The 21,583-nt window shown below is 36.9% G+C and overlaps 1 protein-coding gene across 4 annotated transcripts in view; it reads left to right on the top strand.

The window, feature by feature from the left end:
- Positions 1-21,583, top strand: part of IARS1 (isoleucyl-tRNA synthetase 1) — a 108,944-nt gene that overhangs the window by 46,551 nt on the left and 40,810 nt on the right. For all 4 annotated transcript variants that reach the window (XM_075762777.1, XM_075762779.1, XM_075762778.1 and 1 more), the window contains 5 exons: positions 7,970-8,096; positions 12,999-13,072; positions 13,429-13,623; positions 19,264-19,350; positions 20,023-20,106. In XM_075762777.1, the coding sequence (XP_075618892.1) occupies positions 7,970-8,096; positions 12,999-13,072; positions 13,429-13,623; positions 19,264-19,350; positions 20,023-20,106 (567 nt within the window). The remainder of the gene's footprint in view (positions 1-7,969; positions 8,097-12,998; positions 13,073-13,428; positions 13,624-19,263; positions 19,351-20,022; positions 20,107-21,583) is intronic.

Here is a 21,583-nt window from a genome sequence, read left to right as displayed (position 1 = left end):
TTTGTACTTGGAGGTCAACAGAAAAGGTTCTGTAGACTGTGTAGATTGTATTTAAATCTCAGCTTTGAACTTTTTTTTTTTGTATTTTTATTTTTAAAAACCTCCCTCACTTAGTTCCACTTCAGGAACTCCTGAAAGATTTACCTCTAACTGTTGACAAGTTTCTAGTGTTAGATACTATTACACAGTTCTGACACTGTTTACATAAGATGTCGAGTGTTTGGTATAGTGGAAAAATGAGTACCAGTGGAAGGAAAGCAGTGATGGAAGGCAGTGAGGTACTTCAAAGATGACAAGCCTTTTGTTCTTGCATCTTCTTGGCACTGAAAAATTCAAGCATTGTAATAGAGTTTGATGTACAGATCCTTAGTTGAAGGTATCTTTTTACTTTCATCACTTAAACTACTAGTTCTTATTGAAAATACTACCCAGAACAGATCTGGTAGGCCTTTTTGCTAAAGTGAATTTCCTGGTTTGCAAAGTGTGACTTTTGCACACATTTCCTGCTGTTCCTGTATGAGCAGTCTAAGGCCAAATGTTTTCACATGTGTCAAACACATTAATCTTTTGAGAAGCTTTTGATCTTGGTCTTTGTAATCTTTGACCAGCTGCCGCCTTTGCTGAACAGCAAACTGTCTCCCACCTTTTGAAAGGTGTGATTTGATCACAAATTATGCCTGTCTTCTATCATAAACCCTAAGGTTGGTAGAGTGTGCAGAAGATGGGCTGTAGAGGCAATCTGCAATAGAAAGCTAACATTTGGTCTATTAAACTTGTAATTCTTGTACAGATGAGAAATCTGAGCCTGTAGAAGTGGCAACAGAATTGTAAGTCATAACAGAATTGTAGCATAATGGAGGAAAATCAGTTGAGTCCCTTGTTTTCCTCTTTCTCTTTTTTTAGGACGTTTCGTAGGATATTTTCTTTCCTAGTTTGTTAGCATTGATAAACACACTTTATCTGAACAGTTCTAAATGCATCTTGTGTGAGGATTTTTTTACCTTTTTAAATTTCTTTAATATGACCATGCAATGGTAACTCTTGTTTTTTGAATCATTGATCACACTTCTCTTACTCAGGAAAGGGGAATACAAATTAGGTCTTCTCTTTAGTAGCGATTGTGAAGTGTATAGCAATGTGAAGTCACTAGATGGCAACATTTCCCGAGGTAAAAATTCACACTAGTGTTACTGCCTACAGTAGGAGGTGGAAAAAAAAAATTGCTGCAGGGTTAGCCTTGTGTTTGTCTAATTTAGAGCAGCATAAGTCAGAAGATTTTTATTACTGACTGTTATCAGACATAGTTGAGGATTAGAAGTGCATTTTGAGGCTGATTCCAGTTGATTTTGATGGCTTGTGTTCTGCTGTGTCCTAATTTTGCTGTTTCCTCTCAAAGCCTCTTGAGCAGATGTTGCCAGTTGTGTCGTGAATACAGCAGGTATCTCTTCAGTCCTAGTGAATGGTTGTCAAAAGCTTGTGGCTTGGTTCAAGTAAGAGCTTACTAAATAATGACTCCAAATGTTAGTCCACTAATTGATTATAGTACCATGTTCTTAGGCAGCTCGTAAATCTATCTGCATGTGCAGCATGGTGAATGTCTGCCACCATTATAGGATTGCAAACATATTTATAGATATAAATTGAAATGAATCCTAAGTGGTAATGCCGTATAAAAGAATTTTATAACTATAAATGTTAGAATAATCCAAAGTAAACTATGCAGAAAGAAGAAAAGTGACATCTTCATTTCTCACTGATTTCATGATGCAGGGATTTTTGCCATCATTGGTAAGATTAAAAATTTTAATAGCAATTAGCATGGCGTCTGGGTCATACACATAAAATATTTCAGGATTTTTTCATTATGAGTATATCACAAAATTGGAGGTTACGGCTTCACTTAATCTTGACTTGTCAAGCAGCTGTACGCTGCTGACGACAGGGTTATGATGCAGTCTGCAGCAGCATTGCAGTCCCACGCTAAAGTGTTTGTTGCTATGGGAACCAGGATAAGAGTGAAGAAAAACATTGCTGTATCAAAATGATTGAAAGCACTATTCATATGCAGCAAATGTAAGCTGCATATAAGCAGAAAATTCTCTTGCAGTGGTGGAGGCAACCCGAACTCATGTGGGATATGTGGTTGTGCACCATTCTAATAAGCTTTCATGAATTGAGGAGGAGAAAGAGTCTGCTGCAGTGGAAATTGTGTGCTTTGCAAACAGCTGACCTTTCTTCTCTCTTCCTCTTTCCTCCCTCTTGCCTCCCCCAATGTTTAATTAGGTCCATGATATAGATTGGCACTAATTAAAGTGTCAGAAGGGCATGAATAGTTGCTTATTTTATCTCCTTGAATTAAAAACCATTAAAAATCAATTTGAGGGCATGTTGAAGGAGGCTTGTTATTAGAGTAAATTAACATAATGGAATTTAAGACTTTGTCTTCTAAGGATTCGTTAACATTTAAAACAAAAAGCAAATCCTACACCTAGAACAAAAAACTAGCTGCTATGGGATGAATTTAAAGAAATCCATACATATTTAGTTAAACGACATAGGATAACTACTTAATCAGCTTTGGTTTTGCTCTTACAACTCAGCTATCTTCTGGGAGAATAACTTCCTCCTTTCCAGACAGATAAGCGATTCCTGATTTCAGGTGTCACTTAAAGTTACCAGCTCACCAAATGAAAGGATAGATCTGGGAGCATCTTCTCAGAACCAAACATATCATCAGATGCAGGGTGCTAATCTGGTATTACATTTCCTAATTTACACTAATTAAGGTAGTGTTTTGTTTATCAACTTTTATAGTCTAACTCTTAGGGGACTGTTTTTCAAATAATTCCTAAGATAAGAGCTTCCTTCAGTTAGTAATTATGAAATAAATCTTATCCAATACATAAAGTTGCTTTGGTTTTTCAAAGAATGTCATGAATAAAATTAGCTAATGAGAAGAACGATGGAGAGAGAAAGGATTAGTGTATCTTTACGTAACATTTTAAACAGCTTTTAATGGTGAATTGATGATAAAACATATGAGGCTTCTGCTGTGGCAATACTGACAGCTATTTATTTAGCAGTGATATTTGTGATTACAGAAAAGAGGGACAGTACTGCTTTGAGACAGTTCCTGTATTCTGTGACTAGGGCAAGGTGAGCCAAATCAGGGAGTCATACAGAGCACGTCTGAGCCTTGAAATGGAATAATAAGTTGAATTCAATATTTGCGATTGTGTTATGAGCATGAGAGACATACTTCAAAATATATGTACAGAAAAAAGAGAGATGTCTTACACCTTTTAATAAGCTTTCTTTTGGATTATGTAATAGTTTAGATTTTTTACATCCTGCATGTTTCTCTTCTGACAAGTCACAAAGCAAATATACCAACTTTAATTGATGCTGTTCATCAGGTATTAATTGGTGATGAGAAGTCGCTGGATCAGCAGCCATGGTAACTTACTGTTTAGCACACCTGTTCTTACTGTGGGATTGAAGATGGTCCCTAATTTGCTGTTTTCAAATCCATGCCTACGTTGTTTGTGTGACTTGGGTGGTGGGTAGTACATAGACTTTGAAGGCAAAGAAAATGGTTTCTGTTGTGATGAGCTAATGAATGTTGTTAAAAGACTAGATTTTATTTTGTTATTCACTGAGGGTTTTTTTGCTTGTCAAATGGGGTTTTTATTTTAGACACTAAGAAAATGAGTAGCTACCAAGAAAGGATGTGGGAGTTCACTGTGCAGAGGACTTAGCAATGCGTGAATTTAGAAAAACCCGAAATCTCCTTCAAAAATAGGAGCAAACAGTCAAAAATGGACATAAAAGTTTGGAGCAGATGAATAATTTTCATCATCTCTAACTTGTTAAGATAGAGTTTTGATGTTGGGAGTAAGATAGAAATGAGCATTCAAACGGATTGAAACTGATGTACTTTCATTCAAAATCTTTCTAATTTATGATTTGACAAATCAATACTTACTCCTTTGTGTTGTGGAGTTCAATTCCCTGAACTTTTCAACTGCTGAAAAGTCTGCATCCTGAAGTTTTAGTGCACTGTACTGGGTGCCAAGAAAGTAGCAATAGCTATTATCCCACCCTATTCTACAGGCATGAATCAAGAGCTTCCCAACCTGCTGAGACAGCAGTCTCCTTAGCCTTGCTAAATGTTTCGAAAAGAAGTATGGAATTCTCTCTGTGTCATTTTGCAGAAAAATTTGAAGGTCAAAACCAATACAAATTGTAGACCAGCTGGGAAATAAACCCCCTTGTTTCGAACAGCGCAGTTTTAGGAGCTGCGGTAGGATTGCATTAGGAGAGAAGTCACTGCTTTGGTTTGGGTTGCAAACTTGCAGAACTATTTGATGCTGTAACTTGGCTTTTTCTGAGATCTGAATCTGTTCAGTGCCACTAGCAGTGGGTTGCTCTAAGCAGACTGTAGCACTAGTGGCCTTGCTGTAAACTCAGTGGCATCACCAGCACAAAACTGAAATTCATGCTTTCAAGCTGAAGGAGGTTTGTGACATACCTGGTTAAACACGAAAACCATGCATAAGGGAAAGAGCTTTTTTCTTTTTTTTTCTTCCTGTATCTATGTTGTAAAATAGGAATATTTATGTGTGTGGCCTTGCTTTTGCTTTGGTCTTGCTATTCTTTTTAAAGCTTCTAAACATCCATGCTGTGAGGACAGTTTTGATGCACAGGAGTCGGTGTTTGTATTTTGGCAAATTGTGCAGCTGCCAACTTTCAGGGGACTGTTTCAGCTTTTGGGTTTAGGTAAGCAGTGTTTAACACACCCCAAAATTTCCTGAAAGCTAAGGGCCAGTAGTCATTCATGGTTTTATCACTGTCTGTGATAAATCAAAGGCTGTATTTGGGAATACAGATGGAAAAATTAACTGGGAATTATGAGGAAGACTGTGGGCTGATAGACTAAACACAGTATATATAACATGGTCTCAGGGTGAGGCCAAGTTTCTTCAGTTACTGCATGGGAGAAAAGGGAGCAGAATTCACCGGCGGGCAGCATTCCTAAGGCTGCCCTCAGTCTCCTTAGTTGAGTAAAACAAACAGTCTTTCTGCAAATTTAAGAAATCACTGCTTTGTGTAGATGGAAGAGTAAAAAATGCTTCCTTAACTAATAATACATACCTGTGGCAGGATGTTATCTTTATTAAAATTTAACAAGAGAAGTATACCAAGAAAATACCTAAGATAAGAGGATTAAAAAAGAAATGGAAAAAACCCCATAGAAACCTTAACCTGGAGTTGGTGTAACATAATGATCAGGTGTTAGTAACATTGCTGAGAATACTCTGTTCTGTCTTCTCAGCCTTGTGAAATATTTAAATAGAAGGTGCCTCTGCTTTATTTTTTTTTTCTTATGATATGTAGGTAAGTCAGAAGTGTCAGACTGAGATATCTGTAGCTAAATCTAGTGAGACCAAATAAAAGGCTGTAGCCTTGAAGAATGGCATGACTGGCAAGGCTATTCTGTGCTGCAGATACCTCCTCTTGCTTGTTCCCACTTGGGGGCTGTATCTGCTGTTCAGTATCTGGGTAGTGTGTATGGGCAGCGTCTGTGTGCTGGCAAGAACCAATTGTTTTAAGTAACAGCTTCTTTGAGCGGTGGGCTCAAAATGTGTTTGAGATACAGCCTCTTTTTATTTTATTTGATGGCTATGTCGGTGTTATTTCTGTATTATACCTCTAAAGTGCCACAAATCATTGTTGCAGATGTGGTTCATAGTAGATGAAGTGGTTTGTGTTTTATGTTCCACTAAAAACTGGCAGCAGGGTCAGACAATTTTACCAGAAGAGGTAAATTATATGCTCTCATAGCTCAGAGAGAGAGAGAGATATCACACCACATACATTTTTGTGGTTAATGTCCACTTTGGGGATAAAATTAATTTTTCATGCATGTTTTGAGGAGGCAGAGTTGAAACTCTTAGCATTTTAATGTCATTGGGGGATTGTTTCAGCCTCTAGCTATGTTAAATGGGACTAATAATTTCAGCTAATCAGTGTCTAACAACTTCTGAAAAATGGAAACTAGTTTAGGAGTGATGTAAAGAGAAGTTTTCCACATTAGTGGAATGTTAGGCAAATGCTAATGATCTTCATACAGTTTCCACTTGTGTTTAAAAAGAGGGTCTCTTAAGGTCACCACAAAAAGTTAATAGTAATGAGTCCCACTCTAAAACGAGTTGCAAAAGCCTGTATACACTTCTAAATTTCAAAGCAGGGATATGGATGTCATGTGAAACATTAGTCACTAAGCTTGTTTAAATTTTTTTTTATATTACATTTTTGTTTAAGAAATGTTACAGAAGACAACTTTGCAGCTCAAAGTAGATCTAGAAATGACTAGTGAAGCTGTGGAACATCAGACTGATATCGAGTGAGTCTTTTAACAGTAGTTTTTATCCATCTGAGACAACATTGGCATCAGGAAGCCTTCAGATCTCCACGTTGCGTAGTCACTGGTAAAATTTTTAAGAGACAGTAGCTTTCACTTTTCATCAGTAGGTTTTTGAGGGATGCTCACACTTATTTCATAAATCTTCTGCTGCTGGGCCAAATCCTACCTTAGTGTGTCACGTGAATCCATTCTTTTAATTTTTCCTGTAAAGGATTCTTTCATTTTTGTTATTCTTGGGGCTGATCTGTGATTAAAAATCATTCTTCTTCAAAAAAAATCTGATAGAGGACTAAGAGCTTGAAAAAGAAAAGGTAGAAGAGCCCATATGTGTTTTTGTAGTTTGGCTGCTCCTTTCTTTAGAAACTCTCTGTCTCTAAATCTTGCTCATGCTTTGAGAAAGGACCTTCTAATTACACTGGAAAAATGAACCCAGAAAAACTTGCCATGGTTTGCTCAATAACTCAATTCTACAGTTACTTGTATTATTGTTAGCTGTTCATTCACAGCTTCTGTGCCTCTATGACATCGTCTTATGGTTATTCTTCTTTTGAGTTTCATTTGAGGTTGGTCTTTTTAAATGCACCTTTAGGCGTGAAGGGGGTATATTATTGACCTCAAAACCCATTGCTTTTCCTTATCTGCTATGTAATCATTGTATGAATTGTTAATTATTTGTTTACATCATAAGAGAAAACAATTGGTTCCTAATCAAACTATCAGGCCGCTTAGCATATCCAGGAAACTTGCTAGGCATCAGATTCTGATGTTAACCTTTGAGCTCCAAGACACTTTCATATGATGAAAATTTGTCTTTAATATCCCTCTGAGCCCATTAGTGCTCAGAATGAGTTTTTAGCAAGTATTGATATGTTTCTGTGTTTGGTGGGGGTGGTCGTTTTGTTTTTTAATCAGAGAATTAAAAGTGGAGATAATGAATAGCATGAAAAGGCTTTTTTGTAGGCTTTATCAACCTGAGATTTCTTTTTTTTTTTTTTTTTTTTAATCAAGCCCAGAGGTAATGTGGAGATACCTCGATGCCCATGCATAATGCAAGGTGCCTTTTAATGCTATTACTCCAGGCTTCTGAAACTTTGGAATTTCATTCAGCACCAAAATCAGTAACTGTTGTGGGGTTTTTTTTTTCTGTATGTAAAATAAAGCAGTAGTATTGTTATCCACCCTGAGCCATAATCCTCTAATGCTGGACTATCCTGAGGATTTTTGGACATAACTTTATTCTTAATGAACCTACAGTATGTGGCACATATTCTTTACTGAGTTATTTTAGAGTAAAATAAACATGGTATTTTTTACTTCTGTAGCTTACCTGAAGATCAAAGAAAGGCAGAAGAAACATTACATCTTTGGCAGCAAGTCTATAGGTCTTGTAATAGCCAGTGCCGTAATATGAATGTGCTCCAATTCATGCAATGTGCTGGAATTGACTTGTTTTGTGGATGAAATGAAATCTAACCATTCTTACTAGCTTTGTTTTAAGTGACATGTAGTGATAAAAGAATACTTTTCTTACTTTTGGAACAGGGTTCCAGATTTTGTTAGGGAGAAGCGTTTTGGGAACTGGCTTAAAGATGCACGAGATTGGGCTATATCTAGAAACCGGTACTGGGGAACACCCATCCCTTTGTGGGTCAGTGACGATTTTGAAGAGGTGAGTAAGAAAACAAAGGTTTCCAGTTGACAGAAAAGCCTATCTATATATGTTGTTTGCTTATTTTGATAGATTTATATCTTTGGTTGCTGCACTCTTAAGTTCTATTAATACGTCTTAACAGTATATCTATAATAGGCGATAGACATATGCATATGTATGCATGCATTTGTGTGCTCATACACGTTTTCCTTGCTTTTGCTTGAAAACTGCAAGTAGTTTTTCTTGTTTCTTAATTGGAATTAATCTTATCTTTCCTGGAATAACTTGCAGTGATGGTAAACCTAATGGAAATAACAAATGCAGTGGGAAAATGGTGAGGAAGAGATTTTTTTTTACTTGGTCCTTTCAGTCTGTTTTTGAAATTCTGATGCTTGGTTACTTCAAGCCAAATGAATTGCTGAAGGCGTAAAAGCAAGTCCATCATAGCAGAACAGTGAAAATACATATTTGTAGTGCTAAAAATGTCAATGTAATAGACTGTAAAAATGTGAATCTAGTGGAATGATGAAAGTGTATAATGGGAATGCTAGAAATTGTTTTTTTGAAATTTAAGGTACCCTGCAGTTGGTAGCATGAAGTACATACTTGCACCTAACCACACAACTGAATTCTGAACACAGTTTTGATGACTACTGGTTTCTAAGCATCAAAACACCAAGTTGCCAAGTCTTACAACTGTTTTTGAAGACTTTTTTTCTGTGTGAATTAGTTCTATTAGACATGGACGATAAGTCCTTCCTCATGCTGGAAATAGGGAATGCTAATCAGTGTCAGGGTGTCCATGGAAGGTAAATACTGATGGCAGCATCCCAAGTCTTTGCTTTTATCTCCCTTCATTTGAAAAGGTTTTAATTTTTGTTTCAGACATGGAAGACCTCAAATAGGAAAACATATGCCAGAAAAGTATTTTGTTGTCTTAAACTGCACTATTGCTTAGCTGTGCACTATAAAGCACATTTTATTTTCTCTTTGTTGGAAATCTTACTGATAGGCAGGGAGATACTGGGGGAGGGATTTACTTCTTGCAGTAACAATTGAAGTATCTAAGAAAGAGTTGGCATTTGAATTCTATTTATGCTATGAGCATGTTTGTAAATTACTGACAAACCAAGTGTTTCTGTCTCCCATATAATAGTTAATTTTTAACATTTAATTTAACATTCAAAAATTTTAGGTGTAAACTGTCAGTCTTCAAACTAAACTTTAGGTCCCTTGTTTGATATAACAGGTTTTTTTAGATAGGAGAAAAGGCTTTCAGTTTTTTGCTAACATATTTCAAGACTTCATTCTGCAGCTGAAAAAGATTGTGTAAAGGTTACATTACTCCCATGCCTTGCCTCTAATAATATTTCATTTTCTGTCCAGTCTCCCAATGTCTGTATTCCTGTGTGTACGGATTTTTGCTTTTTTTTAGGTTTGATTTGTTTGTTTTCAATAACAATATGGTGTCTAGCTAGGAAGATTGACCTTTCCTTTGAAATTAGATGCAAATATTCCTCAGGGTTTGGTGTTCTAAATAATGACAGAAATACCAACAGATCTATTATTTTTATGCGTAGGTGTTATAAATCTCTGTTTACTCCAGAGCCTGAATGTCATGCTTCAGTAGTCGAGTATGGCTTCTGGACTATGTTAAATTTCAAGTTAGGGTTCTTTTAATATTCACTCTCTTATGCATGTGGGATATAGCTTAAAAACTAAATACCGTTGGAACTGATGTGGAACTTAAGGCCTAAGTGACATCTGCTCTCATATAGAAATAATATTCCTCAAAATTTCCTGACTTCAGTTCTGTTGCAGCCTAGTGCCATGTGAGATTGCAGAGCCTCCTCTTCATGTCGTCTTCTCAAAGGAACACTTTGTCGCATGCAATTATGCTGTGCATATTAAATCCTGGAGAAGTAATAACAGTTCCTTATTTAATATACAATAAGGTGAATTAATTGGTATTAAAGTGAATTTTATTACAAATCAATATCTAGTTTCCTACAGTTTTATTTTAGTTTTATTTTAGCATAATTATCAGGTAGAGACACATAATGGAAGTTAAATTTTGAAGCTTGTGTTTATTACCACATTTTTGCAGACAGTTTATCATTTTAAGCTCTCAAATCTCAATGATTTCCTCAGTGGAGGAACACATCTCATTTGGATTAGATAATAAAACTCTTTAATATAGCACCCAAGTTGACAAAGCCGACATAAGTTAATTTTATAGGACTTGCATACAAATTATAGTATTAAATATTCAGTGGTGTTATGGAAATTCTCTGATTGTTTCATTGCTTGTCACTCATGTAAACAGTAACCCTCCCCTGGTTTTGTTGCACCCAGTCTTGTGTAACAGATCTGGAAGGAGAGGACTCTGGCTGTGCTCCCCTGAATTGTGAGGGACCTTCTTTATTTTGTTGCCAGTCTGCTTTGAGGCTGCATTAAGAATGCCACTTCCAGCCGACCTTACCAGTCATTTCTTTTACAAATTACTATTCAGAAGATGCTTTTTAAAGATCCCAGAATGTGTTGCTGATAGACGGATACACTGCATGGACTTCTTTCTGTCCATAAACACCCCTCGTTCTTTGGCTGTAGGTACTTAACAGAGCTGAAGTGACAGGCCAAGAAAAGCAAACATTTTTACTTAATAGGGACAGCACAACAGGAACACAGAGGTCCATGAATGCTGCTGGATGGCTTTATTCTTCCTATTTACATGGATAATGCTAGATATAATGCTAATGTTCATTTTGTTAGAAGTATTTAAGCTTGACCTCTGATTTCACACTAGATCTCAGTGATGCTGAAACAGGGTTGAACTGCCCCCAGTCCCAGCCTATATATTTCAGTCTTTGCTCTCTGCTATTAAATGTTGATATAGCTGGTTTTGTACTTGATGTGGTTGAAAAATAAAATGGAGGAGGAAAAAGTGACTGGTAGGGAAAGGGTTAGGCTACTAAAGTAGACATTGCTGCTGAAGAAATGTATTTTAAGCCATAGCTTTGATTTGAGAGAATAAACCAGTTTGTTCCTTGCAGAAACGAGTGGGTGCGGCCTAATGAGGGATGGGATTTGATTAGTGTCTATTTGCTGTATTGTTCTCTTGCCTTCAAGTGTCTAATAAGTTACCCTTGGGACAGAGTAGCTCCACCCTTCTGACTTGGACAGAGGCAATCTTATTCAGTGTGCTGATACCTGCGTTCCTCTGGTGGTGGTTGGATTTTTCATGTGGACTGTGGGGGTTATTTCTTCTATGAATTATGTTTTGCTGGGTGCAATTCTGCAGAAGCTTCCAATATTCAGAATCTTACTTGAGTATTGAAATGCTTGGTTCAAAAAGCAACAATTTTTAACCCAGAGCATAGTGTGAAAGTATGTTCAAATATTAAGGTCAGCAAAGATGAAGTAATCTGTGTATGCAAGGGTATTTTTTACCCATGCTGCTGTTAAAATCTTTTTCTTCTGCCAGTAATGCTGAACTAAGCACCTGCATCTGGCTCACTTGAGCTTGTACGATTGCTTATGGGGCCACACGGTGAATGAAGAACAGATCTGGGTTAAATACACCTTTATCAACAAACTATGTTTTTAATTGGGATCAATCCTCTGGCATGGCTTGCTATGCAAACTGCAGACTGTTGCACTGGACTATCGTAATCAGTGTAATACTTTACTTCCTATAGAAAAAAAATAAGACAAATATTTAAGTAATAAAAAAATTACTTTTCAAAAGTACATTAACAAGAAAAGATTGTGATTAGTAATGCAGATCAGTTGAATCAGACTAGGAAAATCATGGCTTAAAAACCAAATCAGACTCAGTTTCTATCTTCTCTATAATTCATGACAGTTTTTTTTTTAATTAAATACACCAAAACCTTTTGGTTAGTCACAATTTCTGTATGTATACATATGCATATATTTAAGACTAGCTATAGGAATTGAGCATCTGAATTATTGTATCCTTAGAGCCAGTTAGAAAGTTACCTTATGTGAAAAATGCCTAGCCTACTTACAGCTTATGTTGGTACATTTGACTCCTTCCCTGTCAGATCTGTCAAATTCCTTTTTTTTTTTTTTTCTTCCCCATGGCAATTCTAAATTAGACTGAAAGCATGTGGGACTGAATCTCCAAAATGCAGACCTGTACTGCAGCTTGTGGCTCATGAATCCTGCCAGATGAGAGGGGGCCACAGGGCTCTCAGAGGGTTAAACTTGCCTAAAACGTGATTAAAGCTTTGCTTTTCTCCTTCTCTCCTACATACACTTTTTCAGAATCATTTGTTTCATCAGTGTTTCATGACATCAATGCAAGTCTGTTGCTGAAATTTTTTGCTTTTTTCTTAGTGTGTTGATGCAATAAAACCAAGAAAAGTCTGTACCTTTCTTAACAACCGCTTTGTTAGCTGTGACACTTTTTTTTTTTCCACTTTAAGTGAGATTCCATTAAGACAAACAGTTCGGCATACCTGGGATGGAACATGTATACTCAATTACAAGCAATGTAGCTGCTTACCTTAGCTTCTGAAGAGGAACCTGTGATCTGAAACTCCCATCTGTATAAAAGTCAGGATCCTTGAATTTTCAGAGGTGATTGTGTTGTGCGTTGTTTGGGAAAAAACCCCAAACAACATAACCCCACCTCTTTTGATATCTCACAACATGCTTGTTCTTCAAAGTCTCCAATTATTCTGACATGAATTGTATTAAATCAGGGCAGTGGTCTCTAACATCATTTGCTGCTTTGTTAGGTTAAAGAAGGGGAACTTGTACAAAATTTTTGTTGGCTTTTCAGCTATATCAGCTACTTCAGAAGATACTGACCTACAAGTCTCCTGCCTAATGTTAAAAGAACTTGCTGCTGTGTGCAAGTAACTGACTAAATTTCTTGAGTGTCTCTTACAGGTGGTTTGTATTGGTTCAATGGCAGAATTGGAAGAGCTGTCTGGAGTGAAAGTCACCGATCTCCATCGAGAAAGGTTGGTCACAGAGGCTGTTAACTAGTTATTAAAAATAGTTGAGCAGACATAAAAAATACTGGGTTTCTTTGCCCAAATCCTGGGTAACAGATTTAGGGAAAAAATAGAGTAGTAGTAAGAGGACTTGTGATTAACATGTCTAAATTTTCCTTTCTTCTATCTTGGAGAGTGTTAATACAAAGAAATCTCTATAATTGCTTATAATTATAAAAATTGTCAAAGGAAATGCTGAAGAATCATTAAAATTAAAACCAAAACTCCTGTCATACCTAATGTGCAAATATAACTTTATTTTTTTTTTTTGCTAATTCTTGTTTTTTTCATTGGAAGTTGTCTATCTTTTTTCTTTCCCATAGTATTGATCACCTAACTATCCCTTCACGCTGCGGTAAGGGCTTACTACACCGGGTCACTGAAGTTTTTGATTGCTGGTTTGAGAGTGGAAGCATGCCTTATGCACAAGTCCATTATCCATTTGAAAACAAAAAAGAACTTGAAGATGCTTTCCCTGCTGACTTCATTGCTGAAGGCATTGACCAAACCCGAGGATGGTAATTTTCTGCCACGTTATTATATGATATTACTGCCCTGTGTCTAACACTATTAAATCTGCATGATCCTTTAACGTTGTATAGATAAGTGTATGATTTCTTTTTCTTTTTTTTTCTTCAGTAAAAGGAAAGGTATTCTAAAGCTTGGTGACAAAAATTCAGCAGCTGAATTTTCATAGAACTTATGTACTAAAAACAGAACAGTAATTGAGTCAGTTGAAATGGAAGTCAGTGTTTTGAGGATTTCAAGCTGATGTATAGGCTAGTAATTTTTGGCCCCTACATGAAATTTGAATTTGCAGTTTGAGAGTTGGGAAAAATCCAAATTTAAGTCAAACCTTACGTTATTAAGATCTTATCATTTACAAAAATCAACTTTTCTAACTGTAAATGTCATCTGCTTATTTGATTCCTCTCTGGATAAATGCTTTTCCATCACTGATGAGAGTTGTTCTCTAATCTCATATTTTCTCTGGGTAGTGTTCTCATACATGCATACATGTAGTTTTTGTTTTGCATTTTTAAATGTTTATTCTATATTTGAAGTTTGAGGTTGGCTGTGAAAACTGACAGATTTTTAAGATGAATTTCTCTCTTTTCTAGATTAGTACATTTGACTATGTACAAGTATAGAACTCTTCCATCCAGTAACTTGAGTTATTAGTGTTACATAAACTCAATTCCTCTGGAGCATAGTTGGCACCTCCTTTGCCCGCTCCTCTACTCCCCCAACAAACCAACCAACCCATCCAAAGCAAGCAGTAGGATGTGGGCTTTTGTGTGAGCAAGGTTTATAGATACTCTCAAAGCCCAGGGGGCTTGAGCAAGGAAACATTTGAGGCACAATGCTAAATAAAAATAAGTTTTATGAATGTAATGAAAGGTGTCTTCACTTTGCAACCCCTTACTTGTGATGCAAAAAATTGTCTAGGTCCTTGAAACAGAAGTTACGTTTGCAAGTTTGCCAGTTAGGGAGGGACCACTTAAGTCTCAGTAAAACAATTGACTTCTCATGGCATATTAAATACTTTTTTTTTTTAAGAGTGATAAAATACTGATTCCTATCTGAGTCTGACCTCCTAAGTGTATAGTGATTTTATCTTTTTTATCTTTTTTTTTCCCCCCTCCGAAGTAGTCTCTGTTAGGCCATCTGTTTGTGTTGATCTTTAATTTTGTGCTCTCCACAGTTGTATATCACAGCTTATTAGTCATGGTGCTTTTCAGTGTTAGCATTCAACTAAGTTCTGTTAAGTAGCGTGAAACCCAGCAGTTGAGGGATGTGCTGATCTCATTTGCAGGTCATTATTTTGTGCTTGCTGCTCTTCAAGCAGTGTTGGGTCCAGTATATACAGTGAACCCTATTTTTCTTCATTTACTTTTTCTTTACTGTTACGTATAACAGGTGGATACAGTGCTGTTAATTTGACAAATGCTAAATATAAATATAAAATGGAATGTTATATACTGTATTATATTTTATATAACACCTATTTCACCTTGAAGAAAAGTGATAGGTTCTGTTTATCTGGGAGAAAAACTGCTTACTCTGCAGCAGTTCTGCTTTGGGGACTGGGGGAGGCTAGTACAATATTAGAATTGTAGGGAACGGAGAACAATAGCTTGAAAAGTTGTAATACTAGTGATCCACGTATTAGTCTTTCTGCAACATTGTTCATTATGCCCATGAAAGGAGAATTAAAAACTTAGGTTTGCTTTTTCTTTTTCTATCTGGAAAAAAATTAGAAGGTTTTGTGTGATGTGTTTTGCTGTTTTTTTTGTTTTTAAGAAAAGAGACAAATAAAAGAATACATAATAAAGACACATAAACTGCATGCAAAAGGCATGGTCAGGAACTGCTTTTCTCCCTGTTACATTTTATAAAGATAAAAGGGCATTGATTGTAATTTAGATGTCAACAAATGAAAACAAACTAAAAAAACTCTACAGTGTAATCATTCTTACACTGTGCAAGGGAGCTATTGAATTGTAAAACATCAATTTAAAATTAAAAATGGTTTGGGATTTTTATGTGGATACAAAATCTATTCCTGGTAGTAACAATTCCAGTAAAAATACAGGAGGAATGATAAATTTTAGATTTCAGCGTTTAGCTATTTGATACTGGGATGTCACAGTGGATTAGTATGTGTCACACACTTAATGCAGCGTTTCTTTTAGTACTGTCCTTTGAAGCATGTGTGGGAGATATGACAGATGAAAAGATAAGTCTGATCTCATGCCTCCAATGAAGCTCTCTAGTGCCATTAAAGAATGCATTTGTAATTTTTACACAAGTTGGCTTTCTTATATTAATCTAAACTTGAGTGCTGCGCAACATCCAGATCTGCTAAACTATTGTGTTTCCAGTATAAAGTTACTTTCTTTTTTTAAACAGTAAATGTAACCTGTGTATTTCAGTTCGTTGATGTGGACCAATCTGCAAGTTGCTGCTGAAAGCGACTTCTTTCCCTTTACTTAGTAGGCTGAACCTAACCACATCACTAATTCAACTGAAGATTGGTCCGGGAAAAGTAGCAAGAGCAGTCCAAGCTGATGCCGGCGGTGACTCCGTGGTCGTAGACGTACACCCGCTGTGCTTCGGTTTGAGCTTGCACACTTGCGTACTGTGAGCAATGTGCAAATGGAGACTTTCACATTACAATCTGGAGTAGATTGCTTTTGGGTTTTAACATCAGCATGAGTTACTGTAAGGCTTCACCATACCCTCACTCATCTGTTCGTGGGTGCAGTATCAAAGCTCTTGACTCAATACGTGATGCTTCTACCTTTCCCATCATGCTTGTGTCTGTTAATGAGCTGGTGCTTTGATAACAGCTAGTGTTCTGTGATTTGCAGAAGAGCACTTTTGTGAAAGAAGGAATTAAGATGCGAGGTGGGTTTTTTGGTAAAAGATAAAGCTGTCTCAGGCTGTTCTTCAGAAGGGTTCTCATTCTAAAACTCCTAGGCTTTTAGTTACCTCTTCCTAAGTCTTAGAAAAAATGAGGATATTTTGAAGAGAAGACACATAGATCTTTCTGCCAGTATGATAGCGCTATATCATAATAGGCCTAAGTGAACAAGCTGGTGAGTTCTGAAGTGCTAAGAGCATAGTATGTGATTTTGATTTGAAGCATTCTGTATAAAGTGTTAAGATTCAGAAGGGAGATTGGTTTTGTGTCAGGTCAGAGGCTGCAACTGGGGATTGGTAGACGGTGAAAGGCTCAGAAGGTGAGGGCTCGGGGGCTTCTGTTTGACTTGACAGAGAAGGGGAGAAAGTCAAGGGAGACAAGGGGAAAATTAAAGTGACCAAGGTGATGAGCTAAGAGAGTGATCTTTTTGATTACTTTCTGCATGGATATGAGAAAGAGCTGAATTATATTTGTTAAGGCCAGAGGAAAAAAAATCTTACAGTAGTTGGGTTGCAAGACTGGCAGTCTGGACAGGTTGGTAGGAAAGGCTCTATCTCTGTGTGTAAGAAGGTGCAACAAGATTTGTAGTCATGGTCAGAATGTGGTGGCCTCCAGGGAGTTCACAGCTGACGGGTTTTGGCATGAATTTACCAGCAATTGCTCAAGAAAGAAGAAAATAGGGAAAGTTTTCTCCCTTTTGGGGGAGTGGAAGAGGAAGGAAGAAGAGCAAAGCAGTGAACTTCTGTCTCTAAGGGCTCTTTTTACTGTTGTTTTGGCTGGCAGCTATGTGTCTGCAAGGACATAACTAGAAGCAGACTGAGATTTGGTGAATGGAGGATGAAGCAGCAGAGATAAGTCAAAGTTGTCAGAAACAAATGTGTCTGTGGACAACATATTTCAAAAATAAGGTACAGAGAGACACTAAAATATTCAGAGTGAACAAGGTGAATTTTTTTAAAGGATAATCTGAGAAAGAATGAGACTAGTTATGTCAGAATGGTGTGCAAACCAGTGGATCACAGGATCTCAGTCAGTCTTGTAACTGTCATCAACTAAGCTACCTGATTGCTGAGGCTCATTGGGTTTGACAATGCAAATAACGTACTGTTTGTGAGAAGTTCACAGATGTATTTTTTCAGTGCCCACGATCCGTCAGTACGATTTTCCTAATACAAACAGTAATGAAATCTCTTCTAGTTGGTTCTGCTTTGTTCTTTTTAATTGCAAGTGCACCTGCCTTAATATGAGAATTTGTGACCAGTTTGTGGAAAGTGATGGGAGTTTGTCAGTGAGGCACCTTCATACTAAGTACTAAAGGACGACTGCTGTGTTGGTAATGAACTGTCAGTCATGTAGGCTTGAGGTGTCGATCATCTGAGTAAACGTTCAGATGTTTGTGTGTAGAGGTTTTCTTAAGAAGGTTAAAAGTGAAAACGAGGATTTTGAGTCTATGTGTTTGTGTGCAGGTGGAGGAGCGTTGGTTAAAATTCATGGAATTGCAATGCAATTTAATAAAGAGAAATTTGTCCTGCAGTGTGAATTGAGGTAATCTTGAGAGTTAAAAGCCTACCTGAGAGATGAGCATCAGACCTGTCATGTAAGCCACTTAATAAATGCAGTAATGCACACAGCAGCGTTGCAGAGCTTTGGACACTCAACTGTCAGAATAATGCTTTTGCAATTATAGGCAGCTTCTTGATAAAAACTGCTTTGGAATATACAGACAGACCTTTTTTCTTTTTTTTTTTTTTTTTTAAACTAAAGTATTTCTCCACTAAATCTTCATGCAAATGCGTAGTTCTGAGACATAATCTCCTATGCCTTATTCTAAATCAATTAGCTTTTGTATAATCATCTGCTGTTTTAAGGTTGCTAAGCAATTGTCAGTGTGATACTCACTTTTAAGCAGGAAAAGTGTGGCCCACCCTCCAGTTATTTTCTTAAAGATAATTACCAGCAGTGCAGTTACAGAAGCTCATAGATACCTCCTTTGGTGAAGGTCTTGACTCCCGAGTATGAAATGATCACATCATCTTGCACCTCCACTTAATTTCTCAGATATAATCATATATTGACATATTGAACAATAGGTGGCTGTCCTTGCTCCAACACTAATTTCTTAAGTGTCCTAGATAGTTCATAGTGTTATTGTAAACAGAGGCAGGAGGGAACCCCGTCGTGCCCGTATTTTCTAGTGATGGCTCATTTAACCAGCTAAGTTTTGTTTGGAAGGAGGTTCTGCTCATTTTAGCTAACTTGCTTTTATGCTCTCAGTGGTAAATGTTCTGTTGTCTGCTAGGTTGAAGAACACATACACAGAAAAAAACCCCATACCAGTAGTGCCTACTATGTTTGTTCCTGACTAATCGAGTGTTCAGAAGTTTACAGTGAGCAAACAGGGAGCTTGTTCAGGAATAGAATTCCCTTTTCTGTATTAAAGGGAAAAATGCTACAATTTTCTTCTTCATGATCTTCCTGATGCTTACTCTGACAATTTTTCAATCTTCTTGGACTAGCAGATCACAGCTGAGCAAACAGCATGCTATGTTACAGAGAGGAAAAAGGTCTACTTACAATAAGCTCCTCTTCTGAGTCTTTGCCACATAAATGTTCCACATACTTAAAATTTGCTAGAGTAAAACAACATAATGCAAAACTTCTGTTGTAATGAAGGACATGCAGACTTCTCCTTGGTGTATTTAGAAAGTCACGTTTACGTTGTCTCTTTCAGGTTCTACACTTTGTTGGTGCTGTCCACTGCTCTTTTCGGAAGGCCTCCTTTCAAGAATGTAATTGTGAATGGCCTCGTTCTTGCCAGGTTGGTATGTCAGTCAGTTCTTTCCTGAACAGATTTTTAGTCAGAGTATTTCAGATAAGTCCCTGCAAATTGTAAATTAAATCTGAAAGGGACGTTGGAGCTGTTAAGACTTGGCAGGGAGATATCAGTGTTGCGGGAGGTAAGAGGCACCTGAGAGTGTGAGGTTTATATATCCCAGCTATCTGTTGCACTCGGTTCTTTCTGGCAGATTGAGTCCTTCCTAGAGAGAGAGGAAATGAGTAACAAGTTAGAACAGGAAATAAGTGATACCTGCTATGCAGTGTAAAGGAGATTGTAACTGTAGCTTTACGTGTAATTTTAAATAAGTTACATTTGTTTCCCTTTATTTTCAAATCTAGCTTTGCCAGTGAGCTAGAGGAATTGATTCAAAACAAGTGCATCTTCCCTCAGTTTTTCTGGGAAAGGCAGATTTTTCTGCTTGAATTTGTAACTTGGGAGCCTTTTGGGTTGGTTTTTTTTTTTTTTTCCCCTAGTTGCTTTCATGGATTCAACAGTCAAACTGAAATGATGTGCTACTATGTAATTATGTCTGTGCTACCAAGAACATAGAAGGTTGGAAAAATTAAGCTGGATTTGAAGGGCCTTGGGGTTTTTTTTCCATGTATTACAAGAACTCTGGGAATTTACACTTACATTCTGATATTTTTCTAGTGATGGTCAAAAAATGAGCAAAAGGAAGAAGAATTATCCTGATCCAATGAGTATTGTAAACAGTTACGGAGCTGATGCGCTAAGGTAGGATTTCTTTAATTAATGTATCATCTGATATGTTAGCTGTCTGATCATAACAGACTTGTACCAGGAGGGCTGCCTATGGGTCTTTGACAATTAGCAGTAGGAAGAAAGTTAATTTTAGAAACTTCTAGACCGCTATGGCAGCCAAATAGCTGAAAGAGTGGATGACTCAAAAGAACTGGCAATAGTTACAGTGCCTGGACTTTCTATACCCGTGTCTTATCTCCCTCAAGGCTGGTAACAACCAAAGCTGACGTGCTGACTGGAGGCCTTTTGTCAGAAAATGTGTGTCCAGTTTGTACAGAATGCTTCCACTTGAGCTGACAGTACCTGCTAATGCAGCTGATCATCTGAGTTGACACAGTGAAAATTTGAATAAAATCTTTGAGAACAATACTATAGTTTACTGTTAAATTATTATTTTAGGGAAGGATTACTGTATCATGCACAGAACTGGTTATTTGTTGCTTTTACTGTATGTTTTCTAAAGAGACAGTGTTTCTTTTTTGTTGATGTAAGTATACAGTGTGTACTAATAGTGTGATGAAACCAGAAAAGTGAAATGGAGCAGCCTAATGTGTATATATAAATTGTCTTGGTCAAACAGAGATTAAACACAGTTCAAGTGTTTCATTAAAATTATACAGATGTATAAACGTAATTATGCAGTCGCCTTGCACTTTGGTTAGACGCACTAACTACATGCATGAAGTGGTACCTTGAGATAAAGGTACAATAAAGACATTTTAATAACTGAGTACACCACTTGTGAATTTCTCAAGAGCCCTGTAATTCTTGCTTTATATGAGAAAACCGTATACTACCGCACACATTGTATGTTACAACTATACATGGTAATGACTGGGCTGAATGAAAGGTTAGTGTACTGCGGTTCTTTATTTAAGAAAGGTGGTTGTTGCTTGTTCTAGGTAATTTTAAAAAACATGCAAAGTTCCTTATTGTTTCAAGCTTTAGTAAATTATCTTCTCATGTTTACAGTGGAGAGTTGGATTTCTTAAATTTGATCAAGATTGTTCTTTACAAATAATCAAAGTGTATTAGCAGCTTATCAGTGAATTGGTAGCTGAAACAGTATGAGTGAGAAGGGTTGGAGTTACTCATATTGGAGATTTTTAAATTGCAGGTGATGTTTCAGTTGCAGTAATCTGCATTTTTTATAAAACAAAAACAAAAATCTCAAACACCAGAAGTTGCACTTCCATTATTCATGGGGTTTTTTTATTTCTAAAAAGCTAATTCATTTTTCTGCCTCTGTACTCATTCTTTAACGTCACATTTATTTATACATACACCCACATAGAGAGTGAAAAGCATTGCAGTCTAGGTTCGTTTATGGAAGGAGCTCTGTGATTGAGTTGTCTCTGCTTATTCACTGAAGCGCTTGATGGGTTCTGTTTATAGAAAAAGCTACAACTGAGTTTTTTCCTTGGCACTGTTTCCCCACAGAGTTGCTTTA

This window comes from Balearica regulorum, chromosome 10 (genome assembly GCF_011004875.1).
Source record: "Balearica regulorum gibbericeps isolate bBalReg1 chromosome 10, bBalReg1.pri, whole genome shotgun sequence".
NCBI lineage: Eukaryota > Metazoa > Chordata > Aves > Gruiformes > Gruidae > Balearica > Balearica regulorum.
Note: the sequence above shows the minus strand (reverse complement) of the source record. Positions and strands in the feature narration are given on the sequence as shown.